We start from the raw sequence: 21,194 nt of genomic DNA on the forward strand, positions 1-21,194 counted from the left end.
TAACAGCATTAACCAAAAATAGCCAACGCAAATAATACGACCTTATATTCTACTCGAATAAGTTTAATGATTAATGACGTTACTGTTGGGCTCAGACACCATGAACTTCACCTCCCAGAGTTAATTGCGGCTGCAGCAGGGGATTATACCTTCAAAATAAAGTGCAGCAATAAAAAAAATGCATGTCGCGCATTAATTCGCTTGTTTCTTTGGATCAAACCGAATTATTATCAATCTATCTACATGTACTGTACAAATACGTTCATTATTGCACATGGTTGAACTAGATCTTTAACTAATGCTTTGTTTTGATAGAAAATCACCGGAAGTTCTTTTTTCTATAATTTATCGTCTGCCAGCAGGAACAGCCGCTGAGATGGAAGTGACATATAAGCACCGTCAAGTTAACGCTGGAGTGTTTATTAAGATGCTCACGATTTAACTAGTCGTAAAGTGTTTTGTTGGTATTGTAATAGCTAGCCATGGTTAAAATAACAGTTTGCTAGCAGGCTAACGGAAAGTGCTTTGGTCCGCTGCCAGTACTGACATTACGACAGCGTAACTGAAGTTGTTTCTCACGATCCAGTTTCCTACGGGCGACGTCAAACGCTCCTGAGGTGAGTTAACGACTTCAAGAAGCTAAACCGTCAGGAGCAGAATTGACAATTTTTACACCTAGTATCACTGAGAACACCCAAAAGACCCGTTAGTATTGTTTAGCAGCTGCTCCGTATTGAAGGCTATAGTGTTGCAGTTCAGCTAACCTGCCAGTGTTTGTTCCAAGCTAACAGCTAAACATTTCCTCCACCTTGTCTGTAGGTGAGTGCGTTAAAATTGTCATCTGCCAAAAACGTTTACTATATGTTTGATTAATCGAGTACAATAAAAATTTTATTGAACTTAAGGGGTTTTCAAATGTCCGCCGGCACCATCGTCTGAATATTGAAAGGATTTTGCGGCATCACTTGCTGGCGCATTTTTTTTATGGCAACCTGCTCATAGTTCGACTCTAAGGCAAAAAATATGGTTCAGAGTTTAACGTTTTATTGACATTATATCACAAATACAAAAATAAAAAAGCAGGCTTTGATCTTGTTAAAAGTCCAAAGCCCAAATGATGGAGCTACTTCCTGTGCAGTAATCAGACCTAAACCAATCATTTGTCTTCTTCGTCTATTTTATTATCGCCGTCAGTCAGGTATTTACAGTCAGGAATGTCTGTGTACTCACGTTTGACAGATGCACATACATTTTGCAGGTTGCTGCTATTGTGTTGACGCCCACTGAATGAACAGTGTTTGTGGTACCAACAAACTATATAATTCACTTTGCCCCATTGCTGCTTCCCCCTTTCTCTCCAGACAAAGCAGAGCGATGTCAGCACTCTGTCTGGGGCCGGTATATTGTTGCACTCCCAGCAGTACAGAGGGAATCTAAGCTCATTTACTTTGGCCCCTTTTTTAAAAATCAGCTAGTTTCCCACTGCATCACACAGTGAGGTCAGCACTGCTCAGCAAATTTATAACATTAACATTATTACATCAAAGCTTGTGCCAGTTAAAAACAGAAAACTTGTGAAAATATTGCAGACAATTTTGCATAGTCACATAATACTCCGGATGTGCAGGTGATCTGAACACAAAGCTGCTGATTATGAAAACCATTTAACTCCAAGAAGTGGAACTAAAGTCACTGCGGTTTCTGCTTGGTTTGTGCTTTTAGTGCATATCATGCATTTATTTTGTTTTTCGGGCTTTTTAGAAATTACTCATCACTGTGTGATTTTTATTTTAAGTATTAAAGTGTTTGTGTGTATCATGGTCACGTGAGTTCCAATGTACTGACTTTAGCATTTTTTGCTGAATTACTCATATTGTTTTGAATAGGAACGTTTGTGTGTATGTTGTAAGTTTTGTATTTTTTGATATGCTGCATGTGTCCATGTGTTATAACAAAATATAACTTCTAACAATCACCTCTGTGTGTGACATAACAGGTGCTGGACACTCCTGATCTGAAGCTCCATCATCACATCTTTTGACCCACTAAACTGCCAGCATGGCTAAAACTGACTCCATCAATGTGCGGGTCTTCTCACTGAACTGCTGGTCAGTTGACTCTTCACACATTGTATTCTCTTGTGAAATGTCTTGTAAAATGGTTTATGCACATGTTTGTGTTATCTGTAGGGGAATTTGCTATCTTAGCAAGCACCGCTGTCAGCGCTACACCATGATAGGAGATATGTTGTGTAAGGAAGAGCATGATATTATCCTACTTCAAGAGGTTGGTGCAAAGTTCTTCTTATCAAGTTTGGTCATGAAGCATTTAATTATTCAATTTGTGTTAGTTTAATACACAGTACTGTAAACTCTTCAGCTACTGATCTACTTAAAGACACACATGAAGAATTTGTGCAAAAAATCATGGCGTGCACTTTATATACCAATTTTTAGGTGTGGAGTGAGAAAGACTATCTCTTCCTTAAAAAGAAACTTGCCTCAAGTCATCTTCACTCTCATTATTTCAAAAGGTAATGTCTTTTTTCTTATTTGGGGTTGCTGTGAAATTAATTTTCAACTTTTTAGCTTTGAACGTCTTAGTCTGTGATTATGGGTAAGTTGCTGTATCTTCAAAGGGACCCAAAGTATGAGAACAAGGACTCTGATTTAACTGAAGCATAGTGGCGAGCTGAAGGATTAACGTTTTCAAGTTAATACTTTCTTGACCTCCAAAGCACCAGTCTGAGATTAATCGAAGGTCGTAACATCTGCACCTCAGAAATATCAAATCTAATGGACATTTTCTCATGTGGTTACAGTGGTATATGTACAGTACTGTACTGTAGAAAGGACCAGCACGAAGTTAGGAATGTGACTTGTTTCTTTAAACCTAACTATAAACCTATTTTCTGAAGCATTAATCTTGTGCTATGGTGTTTTTATTTTTTAATTTCCAGCGGATTTTTTGGAAGTGGACTGGCCATTTTCTCCAAACATAGAATCCATGATACCTTTCTCTATCGCTACTCACTGAATGGCTATCCCTACATGGTAAGTCTGGGTATTCCAGGAGTTACTGTGTGCGTGTGTGTGAGGTTTTGAGGTGTAAAAGTTACATGAATGTTCTTTGACTGCTGGTTTTCTATGTTACAGGAACAGTATAATAAATTTGTCAGTAAACTGATTTCTCAAGAAATTACATGTGATAAATAAACAAATAAAATTTTCTGAACGGAAGAGAAGTCAAACTTTCTGAATACAGCCAATGATAACCATGATGCTAACGCAACTATTTATATGAGGTTCACTGCTCAAGGACACGTTTAATCACCCATAAAACAAGGTGTTTATCTGTACAGAGGCAAAAGTCACTGAACAGCACAATATTCTCATTATTCAGCTTTGACTTATAATTTTTTGGAACATTATTCTCCTCTAACTGCTTTCTTTCTTCTGATGCTCAGGCTCACCATGGAGACTGGTTTGGAGGCAAGGCTGTTGGGATGGCCATCCTAAGTATCGGCAGCCTGATTGCAAACGTCTACGTCACGCATGTACGGCTCATCACACCCATTCTTGGCTGTGCCTGTTGGTTACATTATGCACATCCGGTTCTTGACTCCTCTGTCTGCTGCTGCGTTGATTTTAGCTGCATGCGGAGTACTGCAGAGAGAAAGACTCTTATCTACCTCACAGAGTGGTTCAGGCCTGGGAGCTGCAGCAGTTTGTTCGGTAGGGTGTCTCCATTTCTGCATATTCAGTATGAGCTACTGTCTGTTTACGCTGGAATATATTTGAATATCCTTTTTGAGCTTCTTAGCAGTTGCAAAATTAATTATTAGAAAACCTCATGTTAATACCACATAGCGTCATTGGTAAATAAAAAAAAATCTCTGCCCATTAGCCACACCTCTGTAGGAGCGGATGTGGTGATTTTAGGTGGGGACCTCAATATGCACCCTCAGGACCTCGGCAGCAGACTGGTGAGGTCTTACACTGGACTTCAAGATGCTTATTTGGAGGCAGCTAAATTTGATGTGAGTAATGGGCAACTGCTTTTAAACTTGGATATTTTTCTTCTCTCTGTTTTTCCTGTTAATCTGAATTAATTTTGGTGTTATTTACTATTACATTTGACATTTTACCAGCTTAATACATGGAATGCAATACTCATTGTTTCTTACACATGCAGCAATTTCATTGTGGTTGCGTATTTCAGTAAACACCCAGTTAGTGAAAGGTCATAATAACTGACAAACGTAAAACGTTCTTTGTTGTTGTTGCAGGGATGTGAGAATGGCATGACTCTAATAGCTGACAACCCATTCATCAATAAAACTGAGCTTGTTCCATTTGAGAAGGGGATTCGAATTGACTATATCTTGTTCAAGGTAGTTGGAGGAAGATTTACTTAAAGTTTCCAGCTAAATCAGTTAATTATTATTATTATTATTATTATTATTATTATTATTATTATTATTATTATTATTATTATTATTATTATTATTATTATTATGTCTTGAAACTCTAAATCACATTTGACTTCTGTTGTGTACAGGGTTCCTCCAAAGTAGATATTTACTGTGATTCCATGTCCACCACCAAAGGCTCCATCCCTGACCATCCTTTTCCATATTCTGACCACGAGGCTCTGACTGCTCACCTGAGGCTGGAGTCGCACAATCTAACTGAGACTAGGAGACATGGGCAGTCAGGAGATGAGGACCATGCTGCAGGTATTTTAAAAGTCATACTGGCTCAGAAGTTGTAGGGAGAGCAGTTTCTGAGTGGTTGAGTCATTTCTTTTGTCAGTTGTGATTTTTAAATTAATTTTAATAATAAAAGAATAAATATCGTATGTTATATCTTATGCCGTGACAAACCTATGAATACTGCGTCCTAAAGAGCACCTTCAGCTTCACAAGGAAGTGACGACAGCCACATTTAGACAGGGATGACTTAATGACCCCGCAGAGCTTCCAAACCAACTTGTCAGCCAGAACTGACAAAGGTTTTGGGATATGAGATGGGGTTTTAAAGACTACTGTCTTTCTTCTTTCTTCAGGGAAAGTGGCGGAGCTGGTCAACATTGTGACCGAGGCACGCACTGAAGTCAAAGTGGGCCTTCACTGCGCTGAGAGGATGCGCTACACAGCCACACGTACAGGAATGATGGGGCTGGCTCTGCTGCTTTTGGAGCTGGCCATCGCCGCCGTGCCCTGGTTGGCCTTGGGAACTGAGCATCCGTTCCCTCGTACCTCCTTCTACCTGCTGGCTGTGCTGTGCTTCGCCATCCTGGTGACGACCCTTCTGCTCTACGTCTTTTATACCATGGAGCTGAAATCTCTTCAGGGAGCTGAAGACCAGATGAGACTTGCAGTAGGAAGTCTTCAGGAGAAGCTCAGGGCCTTTCCTCTTTTTCAAGCTCACAATTCAGAGCGGATCTGCCCCGAGGGTCAGGACCCCAGCACTTTAAGTCCAGGGGAATAATGAGGCAGCAAACTGGGCCAAAGTCGGCTTAGACAAATGAAGCCTTTGAAGTGAGCTTTAATATGAATGTTTGAGGGGGTCATTGCTCCTCAGAATGTGTTTCATGCTCTAGAGATTAGATTTGTACTGCAGAGGAAGGAGCTAAACTATAAGTTGTAGCAGTAGTGCAGGACACAATCAAGCTTTGACATTTTTATACATTTTTATATTCTAATATTTACTGTAGCTTTTTAAACTTTTATGTCCTCCAGCTGTGCAGCCCACATACTGTATGCTTGCTGATACTGTACATGATCAGGCTACTGCTGAGCAGTAAATATGGCCGTTAATGCTTTCTAAGCTTTAGGTCAAACTTGCATTCCTCCCAACAGCAGTTTTTTCAGGACCAGTGGCTTCAGTGGCTTCAGTGGCTGGCTCGTCCAGTAGTCACGCTGTGTGTCTTCTGTAAAAGAAGGTCAGTACAGATTTTCAGAGCTACGAGAGCATCTAAAAATGTTCCTCATGCATCATTGTACTCTTCTAACAGTAGTTTAGTAAACATGACTTTTTGCATGTAAAGGTTCTCATATTTGCTATCTTGCACAAGAAAGTATCTTAATATCAGACAATCAACACTCCTTCATCAACACTGTTTTACTGAGTCTAACAGTGGGAATGTTATTTTCTGTAATGTGCTTTTGACAGATAAGTCAAGTCAGTACTTCCTCTATGCATCTTGTACTGTAGAAAGGATATTTAATATATATTTACTGTAGTGTGAAGTCTCAGATGTAATCATATAAATCACTCCTTTTAATGTAAAGTCTGGATTTTGCAGAGACTAACAATGTTCATTTTACTGGAAATTGAGATGAGCACAATAATCTAAGCAATAAAGAACTTGTATGCATTCTTCTTGACTACTGAGTGATGGAGTAACACGTTCACCAGTAGAGGGCAGTAGAGGAGCAAAAGCTGCAGATACTGTAGAACAAGTTCCTGCCCTCACTAAGTATTAACCAGCTCTGGGATACGAGTGACAGAGCATGACGAAGGAGCTAAATCTGCCAGATTCCACGTGGAATCAGTCAGACTGAACACGGTAGGTGCGTGTCACTTTTTTAACCCCCAACCAGGTGAAATCTTTATACATTACAGCCACATTTTTGACGCTACTTTTATTAAAAACTATATTTACATGAACATGCAAATTCTTCATTCTTAATTTGCGGTAACTTGTCAGTAGAGCCTGATCTGATTCTGCTATTTCATGTTTACTGTCACGATTTTATAGTATATTGCACTGATTTTTTTCTTTTTGTCTTGCAGCAATAGTTTAAGATTGCTGCACTTTTTAACTAATGTCAGGTAAGGAAACATGTTTTGATGTGGCTGGACTGTCTTTTCTTATTCATTTATGCTTATTTAGCAGAATAGACCTTTGCTCAAGGGATTCCATACTAGTAGTATGTTTTTCAACATGTAATTATAGCATTTACTGATTTTCATGAACTTGTCTTGCCTTCAGCTACAGTATATTCAATAATGCTACTTCATATTTACACTTAAAACAGTGGTAAAGCTTATTTGTCTTATCTAATTATTCTTAGAAATATCTGAATCATTTGTAAAACACAGCAGCAAAACACACCTTATACCACAGCAACAATCGAATGGAAATTAGCTGTTGTTACTGGTTATTATCTGAATCAGTGCCCTTAGGAAAGAACTGTGTGGTGCGTGCTGTCCCCCTAAAGATGGACTAAATAAAAGTAGGCAGCCTAAAACATTTATCATTAATTATTATTTAGTTTACTGTTGCATTAATTAAATCTCTGCCAGCGAAGGTAGCAGCCCAATTATTAATCATTATCTATAATTGTGGAACTATTGTGACATGTAATAAGTTCTAATTTACCTCTGGGATACAGTGAAGTGAAAGTAAAGCCTGTGAAGTGTCCTTTTCTATGATTTTACTCTACTTGTGTAAATGAGTAACTGAATTGGGTCGGGGCTGTTTGCTTTTGGGACATTTAACGAGCTGAAGTGAAATCGAGAGTTGTTTGTCCAGACAGGAAAGGGAAGGTCCACGCTCAGCGGCTCCATTGTTCGTGCGTGGGTGCGGTCTAGCAGGGCAGGGCAAGGTGCGCGTTCCGACCTGAGCCGACGCACCGCACCGCACCGCACCGCACACACTCCGCAGCGCGCGGGCTTCCCGGACGCACGCACGCACGGACAGACCATGGCGAGCAGAGATCCGCTGAAGACCGTCTTGTCCTTCGGCTCCGTGGACGACACGTCGCTGGCGCTGCCGTCCGTCAACCAGCTGAGCGGCGGGCAGCAGCGCGTCAAGGAGCAAGTGCAGAGCGTGAGGAGGACCAAGTCCAGACACCTGAGCAGCAGGAGCGGATCCGCGTCCTTATCCCCGACAAGTAAGACCGGAACACGAGTCTGGGCCCGGTTCTACCGGTGTCCAGGTAAATGTAGGCCTGGCGGTGAGGGAGGTTCTGGAGACGGTACCTGAGACCGGAGCACAGACCCAGAGCGTTATGCAATGACTTATAGATAATTATGTAATCTGGTGCGCGGTTGTAAAAAGTGACTAAGGGGCTCATTAACTCAAGGACTGAAGGTCAGGCAATTTATTAAAAACTAACATTTTGTGCTTGTACTTTACAATAATTTCTCTGCGTTTCAGAGACGTCATTTGTTACTGCACTGGTTGTTGATTCTGTAGCATCTGCGCACTGGTCACATTATCTTATTATAATAATACACACTATGACAAACAAACTATGTAAAGTTCCACATGCATCAGCTGTAAAAGTCAAGTAATTTACCTGCTGCCACATTTAAATTATGTACTCAGAATATGGAGTCATTGAACTAATACTGTTACTGCAGTAAATACAGTAAATGGAGACAAAGGTCACATACTGTATGTGCTCCAACACATGTTGATCTACAAATGTTGACTTATCTAATGATAGAGAACCACTGACCTGTCAACCTGTGACTTGGCAGCTGTGTAACCAGGCAGCCTGATCTGTGGCGTCGCCTGTTCTGCTGAGCTTTCATCAGGCTGAACACTAAACACAGAGCCTGAAAGCTACAGCTGCAGCATCGTCTGCGTCCTGAACTTAATACCTAGTTATTAAAACAAAACAAGATCAAAACATTAGTGTTTAATCATTATCTATTCAAACAGATCAGTCTGTCTTCTCAAACTCAGAGGCTGTGAGTTAAAGCTATGCATCGTGCGTATGAAGACAGATCAAGCTTCATGTTCCTCCTCAGGCCCTTCGTACGAGTCGGTGTTTGGGGAAACGTTGAGGTCACAGTCCGGAGCATCTAATGGAAGCATCTTCTTTGGGAACGGCTTCTCGAAAGCTGTGAGTTATGGAGTTATTATATATTTACTGTTCTGCACGACTTTGCACGGATGACTATGTTTTGTGAAGCTGGTCTTGGTACAATTTTTTTATGCAAACTGTTGTAAAGTGAAAAGGCCCTTTTTTGTTTTTTTTACCCAAACCATTTTCCAGTCTATCCCCTCCCATGTTTTTCGCCAGCTGTGGCGTTTGCCAGCTCGTCTCTCACTCTCTCTCTTCTGGCTTAGTTGCTCGTGAGACACTTCCCTCTCATTAAGACCTTTGTTTTCTTTGGCTGTACAGCTGAACCTGGAGAGGAGCGCCAACCGGCAAATAGGCAACAAATACATGGGCTCCAGGGTGCAGAGCAACACGACGGCCTCCGCCTTGCACTACAGGAGGAGCTACGCCCCCGCCGTCTCCACGGCAACCGTTCGCAGGAACACCAGCCGCAGCGAGCCCGACCTGGCGTGGCCGCGGCCCAGCGTGAAGCGCGCCGTGCCGCCGCAGAGGTTCCCCCCCAACATGGGCACCTACAGGCCAGAGCGGACCGCCGTTCAGATGGTGAACAGCTGGCCGCAGCTGCAGCCCGTGCAGGTTGTGCAGACGGTCAACGGCGCGAGTCAGAACGCATCGAGCAAAGAGTTCACATCCTATCGGTACGCGACCAACCGCACCGAGACCTTAAAAAGCCCCGTAGCCATTACAGTCACCGATGGAGCACCCAAGAGCAAAGCAGATCCAGGGTGCGTAGACGCCAGCGTGAGTGTAACCTTTGGTAAGTGCTCCGACTGAGCCTCCAGTGTTTCCTCCAGGTCCAACGGAGTGAGTAAAGCTGCAGATATGACGATGAAGGAGGCTGTGGAGTGTCTGTCCCAAAGCCAGGAGACGTATCAGAGCTGCGGCGCTTCCTACATCCAGCACAACGCTTTCATTGACGACAAAGCCAGGGAGGAGGTGAACTGCTTCTGATCCGGTGTCACACTATCCGAGGGCCCATTCACGAAAAATGACCCAGAATGATAATTCAGTCATGACCCGACTGCTCAGACAGACAAGGGACTGGAGAATATAACAATCGCACCAGCACACATGGGTTAGCAAAAAAAAAACACATTCAGCAAGTGATCACAAGCTGGTGTTTTTGTTGTTACCGCGATACCAGTGTTGTGTCTGCTCACACAGCAAACACAAGGCGAGGTCACTGAGTATTGGTTTACACCAAACAATAGTAGGAAATGTGGGCATTACATTGACCAGCAGACAGCGAGGCTCAGGGAGAAGTAAATGTTCGACTAAAATCACCAGAATACTTTCACATAAAATTGTAGATCTTTATCCTGCTGTTGTGTGCTGTGAGTCGTGAACTGAGGCGTCTGGTCCTGCAGGTGGTGAAACTCAACGGGGTCCCTCTCCTGGTGAACCTGCTGCGAAGCCCCAGCTCGCAGGTCGGGCAGACGGCCTCGGCGGCTCTCTGGAACCTCACCTTCCAAAGCGACAAGGTCAAAGAGGCCGTGCATCAGTGCAACGGCATCACGGAGGCCGCCGCTTTGCTCAGAGACACAGACTCTGTGGAGACGCAGAAACAGCTGACGGGTAGAGTGACGTTCACACAAACAGGGGAAAAAAAGAGCCCCTTGAGTGTTTTAGAGCATGTGCTGTCAGTCACTGAGCTATTTACGCGCTCCGTGGCAGTAAAAAGTTACTGGGTGTTCTGCACTTGAAACTTATTAAGAATTAACAGTGCTGCGGTTGCATCCAGATCTAAACAGGACATGATGTGTTGAAGTATTTTAATTTCAATTCTCAGATTAGTTCCGTTTAGATATTAGAATTAAAGAATGTGTGCATGTATGTGTAGTTTACAGCCACACTTACTCCTCTCTCTCTTTATCTCCAGGTCTGCTGTGGAACTTGTCCTCTGCGGAGAACCTGAAGCCGGACCTGCTGAAGAGCGCTCTGCCCGTCCTAATGGAGCGCGTCATCCAACCTTTCACCACGGGTTCTGAGCAGACCAGCGGCGTCGGCCGAGACCCCGACGCCTTCTTTCACGCTACGGGCTGTTTGAGGTCAGCTCCCTGACACTGGTGCATCTTTATATGGAATTAATGTTTACTTTGATTCATGCAGATGCAGATAGTAGTAGCTTTGTTGTTATTAGTTTTAGTATGTGTACTGTAACTACTGTACTGTCACTCCTCAGAGGAGTGTAACTGCCTCATGTTTGCCAATACCTCCTGCACCATGCAGGCCCTGTCTTGTGTTACATCGCAGGCCTGCAGGAAGCTTTAGTTGGAGGGTGATTTGAGGTCCTTTGCAGCTTCGTGATGTCGTCTCCTGTGGCTCTTTACATTATTTTCTTCCCACGCTTTGAACCGCTGCCTGGCTGCAGCACAGACGCTCTACTGTCGGGTTCCTGCTCTCACAGCAGGCGACCGTAGGCCCTCGAAGCTTGTACATGATAATGTATGTTAATGTATAACATGGCCATTAATCAAACCACAGGTTCAGGTTGCATTAGCTTGGCAGCTGTTGGCTTATCTGCCGCATCAGCAGAAACATGTTCCAATGTGACATGTCTGCCTTCCTTCTTATCAGTCAGGGGAAGCTTTAGTTGTTTGAGCTGTTTGGTACATTGTTCTACAAGACAGTTCAGCTTCTTTTCAAATCGCGTCTTTACTGTAACTGAGCACAAACATCATAGGAACATTCTGCATTTCATTTCACATCTGGAACAGAAACCTCAGCAGCGCGAAGCAGAGCACCAGACAGGCCATGAGGAAGTGCCGCGGCCTTGTCGACTCGTTGGTTCGTTACATAGGAGACTGTGTGGAGGACGGAAAACCCGACGATAAGGTAGGAAGCTGGTTAAAGGCTCAGTTCGTCTGGTTATTCAGCATCTGAACAGTCATCGTCTCTTATGTTCCGGCTCTGCTCTGTCTGAATCAATCATATGTACAGGTTTATGACAGAAGTTTTTCTTTATTTGTTCCTTAGTATCTGCTCTATACACTGTTCTGTAATACAAGCCAGTGGAGAGAGGCCGACTGAGGCCGAGGATTAGAAGCGTCACTAAAGGATTTGGTGTCGTTTTTTTTGTCCCGCGCTCCCTGTGTGTTGGCTCGCGTCGGCGCTTCGCTCCGCGTAATTGTTCCGACACACGCCTGACTCCGTGTCCCGGTGTGCTGATGTGTGTGTAGTCCGTAGAAAACTGCATGTGCGTGCTGCACAACCTGACGTTCCAGCTGGAGGTGGAGGCGCCGGCTCTGTTCAGCAGGATCACGGCTTTGGCGAAGCACGTCAACAGGAGCAGCAGCCAGGTCGACCCTGGCCCCATCAGCTGCTTCAGTCAACAGAACAAACCGGCCAACCCCGAGGTAAGATGAGCAGGGTGTTGACCGCCAGCACAATCACCTGTCAGCGCAGACCACAGCCCCTGGCAGCCTTTAAAATGGCTCCCCGTAAATATTTGTCAGATTAGACCGCGCCTCTGTGTCATGTCAGGGGCCGCGAGGGACAGTTTCCACAGAAACCGCCACTAAATCCACTTAGTTAAAATGGGAAATGAACCTGCAGCATATGCTGTAGTTCAATAAATTCTTGTCTAACAGCTTTACTACTAATTCAGCATTTCGCCCATAAGCAGGGTTATGACCTCACACCTGCTCCTTCCTTTTCGCCCAGTGTCACTTTGACTTCCCGGTGGTTGAGGACCCGCAGCCCAGTGGAGCCGGATGGCTGATCCACTCCAAAACCCTGCAGAGCTACTTGTCCTTGCTCAGCTCCAGCCAGAAGGAGGACACGCAGGAGGCGTGCTGTGGGGCCATGCAGAACCTCACCACCCACGACAGCATCGTAAGGAGCCGCGCTCTCTGCTCCGCTCCGCTCCGATCCGATCTGTCCGTTAACGGTGTGTTACCTGATTTTCTGCATTTCCAGGTCTCCACTGTCATGAGTCAGACCATTGTGCAGAAACTGAATGGCTTGTCGCACATCACTCCCCTCATAACGTCAAACAAAATCAACCTGCAGAAGAGCATAGTGGCTTTGATAGGAAACCTCAGCAAGAACCGGAACCTTAACAACACCATCGGTAGGAAGATGACTTGACTTTGACCCGATAAGACATTCAGGTTTGTGTGTTTGCTCTCATGCATTGCTATGCTGTCTTGGTCCCTGCAGCTCGTAAAGCTCTGCCAGGGCTGCTGGGTCTCCTCAGCAAAGGCACTGAGGGAGGGAATGGCTCCGATGACACCCTGGCCATGGCCTGCCTCACTGCCAACTCCCTGCTCATGAAGGAACCGGAGATGGGCAAGCACCTGCTGAACGACAGGCTGATAAACTCGCTCAGGGACCTCAGCGTTAATAAGTACGTGTGACGCGTGGAGCTCCAGTCTGCTCCAGGTCCGAGCCGCTCTATAACCTCTGTCCTCTCTTCTCAGCTATCTTCCCAAAGCCAGCAAAGCTGCAGGCATGCTGCTCTACAACCTGTGGTCAGAGAAGGACCTGCAGAGCGTTCTCAGGAAGGTGAGCTGCAGCACAGCCTAACCCCCAGTGCCAAGATCTGTCAGGTTCTGGGCGTGTGCTCTCTTTTTCCTACCTCCAGCTCAAAGTCCACACCCCTCTCAGGTATTTGTGAGAAACAGAAGGAGAAATGTTGAAGGATTAGGCGGCGTCCTGGCTGTATGTATGCCCACTGAACGCGAGGCCCACATTAAAAGTGCCTCCGCTGAGGAATCTAGTAGCTCAGGTTTGCGGCAACGCTCTCCAGCTTTGTTTGCACATGTAGAGAAACACACCGGCAGCGTGTGTTCTCACACGTCTGTGCACACACGCTTCCACACTCATGACGGTGTGTCACTTACCGTAATGCCGGCGTAATCACCGAGGCGGGACGCTGATTTCTCTCCAACCCTTTGTCCCGCAGCAAGGGCTGAGCAAGGCCTCGTTCGTCAACGACGTCACCACGGCGGCCAACAGGTCGTTCCACGTGGTCCAGTGACCCGGCGGGAGGTCACGTGGCTCCAACAAGCTCCCCACGCGGACGGGCCGAGGCCCGGCAGCGCCCCTGCTCCTCTCGTAGCCTGTACAGTGCAAATGCTGTACATCCTGTACAGTAAGTACCTTCACATTACGGAGCAATGAGTGTGTTGGCGTTTTGTTGTTGTTATTGTTGCCTTCGTGACACTGGATTTAGATGTACATTTTACACATGTACCCACATTTTGGAATCTGGTAGAGATTGCTTTGTTGGAAAAAAAAGACTCTTTTTGCACTGAATTTGCAAGTTTAATAATTAATTTAATTGTCTTTGTTTAACAATTATGTAAAAGGCCAATAGTAAATGTCTGTATGTTCTGGTGTTAGAGTTCATAAGTTTTTATGTGTAGCAGGGTTTTTCAGGTATGTGTGTGATTCTGAAATGGTGTAATTGTATGTGTCAATAAAGGTGTCAGAACTATTTAGTAATGCAGCCAAGGTGACAAACGCTGAACTCCAGCTTTTAATATGCACAAAACCCGACCTCACAGTTATTCATTAGCTGCAGAAAGCCTTTGTCAGGCCTCAGTTCACATATTGTCACACCCCTCCAAGTTTTGGCTCCGGGTGTTAAAATGCTTCTGGCAGATCATCAACACATCTTTCCAATTCATTTTGCTCCACCCTTATGATTTATTTACTGAGGACTGGGAGCAAGTAACTGGTGAACTTTGAACTCTGCAGTTTACAGCTCCTAATCCCTCTCCTCCAACAACCACGGGGAGTGTTGGAGCTCTGGTTGATGTTTAGATTTTAAGAGATCGTAATCGTTTCATTTAAGGCTGGTGGATTCATGTGTTCATATGTAGTCATTTATAGACTGGTAATACGCTCCAGTGTGTGTGTGTGTGTGTCTGTGTGCCTATATGCAGACAGAACAAGGGCAAACAGCCAGAATGAGGCACTCAAACGCATCAAGAGTGAAAAAAGGGACAATGTTTGTATTTGTGAAATTAAGATTTAATTAATTATAGCCACAAAATGATACACGCAGGATTCTGTGATTTCGTCTGACTTCACCTGACGCCTTGTGAATGTGACCTGTTAATAGCTCGGAAAAAGACACAATTCAGGATCTTAGATCCATAATTACAGCCAAATCCCTCTTAAACAAACACGAGCTGCAGTCGTAAACAGTCTGTCTACTCACCTAATCATGCATTTAATTTCACACGTAAGATCTTCTCATGAAACCTCCACGGTTTGAATTTAGTTTTTGTTCAAGTACTTAAAGTAAAAACAATCTGCAGTTTCTGTTGCTCTCACGCCGCTGCTTTCACCCCGGGTTCAGGCTGCACGTTACTTCCTCAGGCCGCGCTTGCTCCTGCTTCCCTTTGAACTGAGGATGAAGAGAGACAGAAATGACTGAAATGAACGTCGTTGGAATTCAGTTTCGCGGACACCGTCCTCTCTCAAGCCTGCTCCGTGTAAAGTCAGGTCTGACTCCAGTTCATCTACCTAAATAATCTCCGGGCTCACGACGGGGGTTCTCGCTCCCAGGCTGCCGCCTCCCTCGGGCGCTCAGCTTTTCATAGCTGCCTGCTGTTGGAAGGGGATTTGCCACCGAATAGCTCACTAACTGCTATCTTTATCTGCTGTTGCTACCGAGCGATCTGACCCCCGGGCTTCGCCCATGAATGAATGACGCTGCGATCAATCACCGCTTTGTTTCCAATGTAATGTCGCTAAGGTTGAGTGCTATTGTGTCGTGGCTGATCAGGTGTGATGATAAAGCTAAAGGTCCTGGTGTTTTGTTTGGAGGCTGAGCTGGTTTCCGTCAACCAGTGGGTAGGATGCGAGAGTTTGCATGATTTGCATGGCAGGAGGCCGGTCACTGTTTGCGTATGCACGGGGCTGATATCGGGTCCTCTGCACCGGGTTTGCACCACTTACACTTTCTGGTGGTCGCTGACCCGGTTCCTCAGCACGGTGATCTGCGTGAAGACGAGTGGAGGTTAGTGGCGTCTGCACGGGCCGCTCTCACCTTCCTCCGCCCTGATGAGCTCGTGGCTGCTTTCCCATGCACCGTCTCCGTCCTGGCCTCCGTCCTAGAATCTGTCTGTCTGAGGAAAGGCTGCTGATGTGTGACTATGCTCACCTCGTACTTCTGCTTCATGTACTTGTACTGAAGTTCATATTTCTCCGCCTCCAGCTGACGCATCCAGTCCCACAGCTCCTTCGCCTTTTCTCTGCATGTACACACAGGAAAGTGAAGGCTCTAGAGGCCGGCTTTAACCGTGGGCTGGGAGATGAGCCCCGGGGCCGTCTCTCACCTGAGCTTGTCCTCTTTCAGGTGGTCGATGTTCAGCTCCTTGCGTCGGTCGTTCAGGATCTTCCTCTTCTTCTCTCTCTCCGTTTGTCTCTTCGTCCCGGTCTGTGTCTGCTGCGAGGGGACGGAGAACAGGCCGTTCGCTCCTGCCTCGCGTCTCTGTCACGTTTTACCGGTTAACGCCATCTTTACCTTGTATCCAGTGAAGCTCAAGTTGGACAGAATCAGCTTCTTTCGTGCGTCGTCGTCGGCTTTCTTCTTGGCCTCCTCCTCTTCTTTCCTCGCTTTCTCTTCCTGGTGGAAATGGAATGTCGGCTTGTTTTAATTGGAGACTGCAGCTGTAGACACACTGGTCATTGTTTTACTCACATTTAGTTTGTTCTGCCGCTCGCGCTCCCGCTCGGCTCTGATTTTCATCTGCTCCGCTCTCTCTGACCTGCGTTTCTCCTTTTGGTCGGACACAATGGAAACGTCATAAACGTGGAGCGACAGAAATCGTGACACGTTGGAGCTGAGACGTGGGGTCGGGACGTACTATGCGGTCTGTGAGGTTGAGCAGCTCCTCTTCCTCCTTCTTACGCTTCTCAAAGTGAGCTTCGATCAGAGTCTGGAGCTCAGTCAGGTCCTTCTCCATTCGTTTTCTGTGTATGTCCTGAAATTAGACACGCGGTGAAGGAAAGTTCTCTCAAGGTTAAGAAACAGCTGCAGATGTGAAGTTGAGCTCACGTCAAAATCCACTTTTTCCCCTTCTGGGATCTTGGGAGGTGCCAGGCCGGGAACAAAACCGGGTCTTAAAGAGGGCAAAATAATTTTATTTAGCTCGTTTTATTGTGGCAAAATGTGTTTTTAGTTATAGAAATGTCTTTTTTCTTACTTGATTTTGGGTTTTGTCTCCTCTGTGCATCCAAATAAAAAGAAAAACAAAATAAAATTCCAAAGTTTTCTTGCACAATGTGTTTTTGTGTATAATCTGAACATACCTCCTTCATTTTCCTCTGCACCATCTGTTCAAAGATGAGGTTGTCGGTTTAAATTCAGTATTTTATATAATTTTATTTTATATATATTATATAAGTACAAAGAGCATGGAAATGATGAAAATGAGGCAGTAATAGTTTGTGTAGCCCAGATTATGCTGATTGGATCCAAAGACATTTCAACAGCACCTTTTACCTTCTATAGTATTTAATTAATCGCTAGACATCATGTTATCAAAATAACATGTTTAAATGCGATTGGGAGATTTAGGGTTTGAGACAACATATTTGAAAATGCTTTGGTAATAGTTATAGCTACAGGCATTTTCATGCAAACATATTAGCAGAAGCGGTACTACCTTCCTCCTCCTCCTCCTCTACTTCCTCCTCCTCCTCCTCTTCTGTGCAAAGCAAACATGTAGCGTTAAGCAAGCAGACAATGTGGTCAGACTTTTCTTCCATCTGCATGTTACTGAAAGTGTGATTTACATCACACTTTCAGTAACATGCAGATGGATTTACAGTTTCCTATGGATGTAAAATCACAACATGCTGTTTTAATCAATCTGCTTTGCTCTCTTCATCTTATTAGTTTGTGCAATATAGTGGATACAAACATGGACACAGGACACAGGACTGGACAAGGACTTTCTCTACTTTTCCACCTTCCTCTTGTACCTTTTTCAAAGTAGTTTCAGTAACTTGTTCTGAATATTGGGCCTCTTTGTAAAAAGTTTAGAGGGCGGACAGAAACTCAAGCTGTTTCCGCTGCTGGAATGTAAGACAAGCCACATCTAGAAAGGCCTAAAAGGCATAAAAATGAAAGTGAGCTTTGTGCGCGCCGCTGCCTCCCCTAAGGTCCTCTATTGAGAACATGAGCTGACCTACATTGCAGCTGAACAGCAGCCATACTGCACTCACAGACAGACAGGTGCTGCTTAGTCCCAGGGACAGTGGGACTGTAGAGCGGCTCACATGATACAGCATCACAAAGGGGACAGAAATAGAGGCACAGCCCCTCATCATTGTGACGCTGACCCAATGCACTGATTGAAGTGAAAGGACAGCTCCGCTGGGATGATTATTCAAAGCGAGCCGTCTCTGAGAGGACTGGCTGCGAGGACAAAGGTCAACGTGGCGCGAAGGCTGAAGGACAGCAGCTGCTTCTGCACGGGCCCGAAATACAGTGTGCTGCGCGGTGAAGCCAGCGGATGCAGCGCGTCGAGTGATGCAGGCGCATGCGTTAATAGACGGTATGGAGTGATGTACGTACCAACAATATCCTCTTCATCTTCACACCGTACAACACACATGAAAAGGTGAAGAGCAGAGATCAGCTGCAGCAGGTTCATTTCCCACATGTCATCATGCAGAATAACGACGCCACTCATGCACATTTGTGTGACGAGCAGCCACGTAGCATCAAGCTAGCGCCTGTGAACTACACTCAACCGAGTCACGTCACCTGTGTCTGCACGAGCTCGGGGACAACATACACAGACTTACGCTGGTGCCTGCAAAAGAGAAAGACAGCGACGGGTTAGGCCACGCTTCACGGGGCCTGCGCCGACGTCACCCTGCGTCAACACGGACGATGCATTTACTCACGCATACGCGGCATCTTCTGTGTCCGACATGTTTTGGATGCGGCACCTGTGAAAGAAACAGCAGGTCAACTTATGAAAAACACAACAATATTTACATGGCCTCATTCAAACCCACAGAGTATTCACAGGTCGTACAGTCGGACCTTTAAAGCGGACGACTCACCCAGGTGGTGCTGTGTCCACTTCAGATGTGGCTGAGTGGGGAACGGGGTGCTGCGCCTTCTCCGTGGGCCATAAGCTTTTAAACCCACCGTGGATCACATGGCCGGGAGCTGCCCACGTCCACAGTGGGTGGGCGCATACCTGCAAGCAGTTGGCACATGGCATTAACAAGAATAGGAAAACACGCTTTCTGCTGTGACAAGACGGAGCAGCCACGGGATTACGGGGCGCTGGCAGGCGAGAGGGAGGCCACAAATAGACCCTTTAACCTGCAGCGAGCGGGTTCCAGGCGGCGAGTCGAGGTGTATTCCTTAAAACGCCAGCGCAGCGGTGAAAACATGTTCCCAGAACAGGCCTCAAAAAAACAAAAAAAAAACAGGCTCCTCACTGCTTCACCGGTTCCATCTTCCACTTCGCCTGAACGCTGACTCGCTGCCAGCGGCCCACACATGCAAGAACTTGTTCTCGGCAGCGCCTTTATAGCGCTGCCAAGTACTTTGATACTCCCAGTGTTCACAGTTAGCACAATATCTGACCCCACATTTGGAGTCATGACTCACCAGATGTGCCTCGCGAGCCAAGGCGTGACACCCCCCCCCCCGCATCCGCCCGGCGGCGCTGCCGTTTATACGGGGGGCGACTCAGAGAGACGCAGCCCGGCAGGATTCTATTCAAGCGCGGGTCGGTTTCCATTATTTAACTGAAACCACTCCATCTAAACATCTTTAATGAATCAAGCTGAGTCAGAACCATGTTGCTAGTTTGAATTGTGTTCATTAGATTTGACTGATACGGAGACAGAGGAGGTCAAGGCACTGCTGGTGTCCAGGACCGGCCTCCAGTCACTGGCTCTTTTGCCATAGCTTTTTTTTTAACAACAAAGGGAAACCCCAGGATGTTGTACATGTGTATATACATATGTGTGCACTGTTATCTTAATGCAAAAAAAATTCCTAAGCAGCTCCATGATGCAACCGTACACCTGTAGGCACAGGTTCAGCACTACTGTATGTCAACAAACAAAACTAATACATAATCCTTAATAGCCTGGCCCTGGATTTCAAGATTTATTGTGACAAGCGCGTTTGACATTTTTATGAAAATGTTCAGTCCGCTGCCGCCGAACACAAAGGTGGAAAAACACCTAGAGCATGTCAACACTTATTTCCTCCCAGTGAGTCAGATACACAACACGTCAGGCCACTAAACAGCATCAGGTTGCGTCCTCTGCATGCGTTGTTGGACAAATACAATAACACGTCAACGCTGTGACTTTGTCCTGAATCGGAGTCCGCGGTGCGTTCACTGCTGTGCGCTGGGCTGCACCGACCCTCGAATGCAGCTCTAGGAATTCTAACAATCACGGCGCAAAGTACTTTCTTTGATTCAGACCTTAATCTCCTCCTTGCATTGTTATGAACCCCACCCATCTGGCGTGTGACTCAACACAAGCATTAAAGGCTTTACTGTGGCTCTGACGTAGTCCCTGTCCTACGGTTTGTACAATACCTGATTATTATTCTGTACATTTGTCTTTAGGCAGTTTATTTAAGAATAAACGTACACTGATGTATGCTTTTATTTGCAGGAACACTGTATGGTAATTATCTTGGTGAACAGACTGTGAGCGGATGCTGCCACCTGGCGGCAAATGAAAGAATAACCTGGGAACTACAAGCACCACGACCTCTTCCTTCTCCAGTTTTCTTTCCTTTATTGATCTTACTTAATCAAATTCAGATCAATGAGCTAGAAAATAAAACTGGCCCTCAATTAACCAATCCAACCAATTTAAAGGTAAGAATATTTAGTAAAATACATTTGCACTGAGAAAAAGACGCGGAGAGGGGTCACGCGACAAAAGTACCACATCTTTCTGCAAATTCCGGGGACAATATTTCATTCACATTATCAGCTTTTATTAAATTAATTCCCATAGTCTGATCAATTTAGAGCTTTGCTCACCATTAGCTTCATATACATTTCAACGGGAACTCATCAATAAACGAACCAACGCCGTCTGTGCACGTTTGCGACGCGCTGACCCGGTGCAGCGCCAATCGAGCGCTCCCGTCCTCGTGCACCGGGGGCAGCTCGAGGCGCGCGCTCGGTTCCCGCTCTCTGCAGCTGGTCTCGGTTCCACGGGGAAGCGACGGTGCCGACGGACCCGCAGGCTGCGGCTCGCACACACGTGGATTTAAAGTGGGATTCAAGGTCCCTGCGCTGGGCTGCAGACCAACCCACGCGCGGTTTGGCACCGGAACCAGGCTGCAGGTGCTGGAGGCGCGTGCGCTGTG

General features: G+C 45.6%; 3 protein-coding genes across 4 annotated transcripts; 2 read left to right on the plus strand and 1 right to left on the minus strand.

Annotated features, from left to right (window-relative positions):
- The first annotated feature begins 341 nt into the window (after nucleotides 1-341).
- On the plus strand, nucleotides 342-6,384 carry smpd2b (sphingomyelin phosphodiesterase 2b). 2 transcript variants are annotated; one of them, XM_029151985.3, is made up of 11 exons: nucleotides 342-617; nucleotides 1,997-2,108; nucleotides 2,190-2,286; nucleotides 2,457-2,533; nucleotides 2,960-3,053; nucleotides 3,467-3,556; nucleotides 3,652-3,734; nucleotides 3,907-4,039; nucleotides 4,289-4,393; nucleotides 4,561-4,738; nucleotides 5,068-6,384. In XM_029151985.3, exons 2-11 carry the CDS (start codon nucleotides 2,059-2,061, stop codon nucleotides 5,490-5,492), a joined length of 1,332 nt encoding a protein of 443 aa, XP_029007818.1. In that variant the 5' UTR covers nucleotides 342-617; nucleotides 1,997-2,058; the 3' UTR covers nucleotides 5,493-6,384. The 2 variants fall into 2 exon arrangements, with proteins under 2 accessions (XP_029007818.1, XP_029007819.1); XM_029151986.3 differs by lacking the exon at nucleotides 342-617 and adding an exon at nucleotides 668-819.
- Nucleotides 6,385-6,558: 174 nt separating this feature from the next.
- On the plus strand, nucleotides 6,559-14,303 carry LOC114856208 (plakophilin-1-like). Its single transcript, XM_029151982.3, has 15 exons — nucleotides 6,559-6,573; nucleotides 6,801-6,839; nucleotides 7,543-7,903; nucleotides 8,769-8,863; nucleotides 9,146-9,588; nucleotides 9,658-9,799; nucleotides 10,231-10,438; nucleotides 10,743-10,911; nucleotides 11,581-11,698; nucleotides 12,043-12,219; nucleotides 12,527-12,697; nucleotides 12,782-12,935; nucleotides 13,025-13,211; nucleotides 13,285-13,369; nucleotides 13,770-14,303. Exons 3-15 carry the CDS (start codon nucleotides 7,714-7,716, stop codon nucleotides 13,842-13,844), a joined length of 2,214 nt encoding a protein of 737 aa, XP_029007815.1. The 5' UTR covers nucleotides 6,559-6,573; nucleotides 6,801-6,839; nucleotides 7,543-7,713; the 3' UTR covers nucleotides 13,845-14,303.
- Nucleotides 14,304-14,820: 517 nt separating this feature from the next.
- LOC114856211 (troponin T, cardiac muscle isoforms-like) lies at nucleotides 14,821-19,444 on the minus strand. Its single transcript, XM_055509151.1, has 13 exons — nucleotides 18,899-19,444; nucleotides 18,737-18,781; nucleotides 18,402-18,642; nucleotides 17,132-17,155; nucleotides 17,026-17,047; nucleotides 16,878-16,941; nucleotides 16,687-16,803; nucleotides 16,521-16,598; nucleotides 16,344-16,445; nucleotides 16,156-16,265; nucleotides 15,981-16,071; nucleotides 15,776-15,816; nucleotides 14,821-15,221 (listed from the first exon to the last, which is right to left on the minus strand). The coding sequence occupies exons 3-13, from the start codon at nucleotides 18,523-18,525 to the stop codon at nucleotides 15,182-15,184; spliced, it is 813 nt and encodes a 270-aa protein (XP_055365126.1). The 5' UTR covers nucleotides 18,526-18,642; nucleotides 18,737-18,781; nucleotides 18,899-19,444; the 3' UTR covers nucleotides 14,821-15,181.
- Nucleotides 19,445-21,194: the final 1,750 nt, after the last annotated feature.

This window comes from Betta splendens, chromosome 5, assembly GCF_900634795.4.
Source record: "Betta splendens chromosome 5, fBetSpl5.4, whole genome shotgun sequence".
Lineage (NCBI taxonomy): Eukaryota > Metazoa > Chordata > Actinopteri > Anabantiformes > Osphronemidae > Betta > Betta splendens.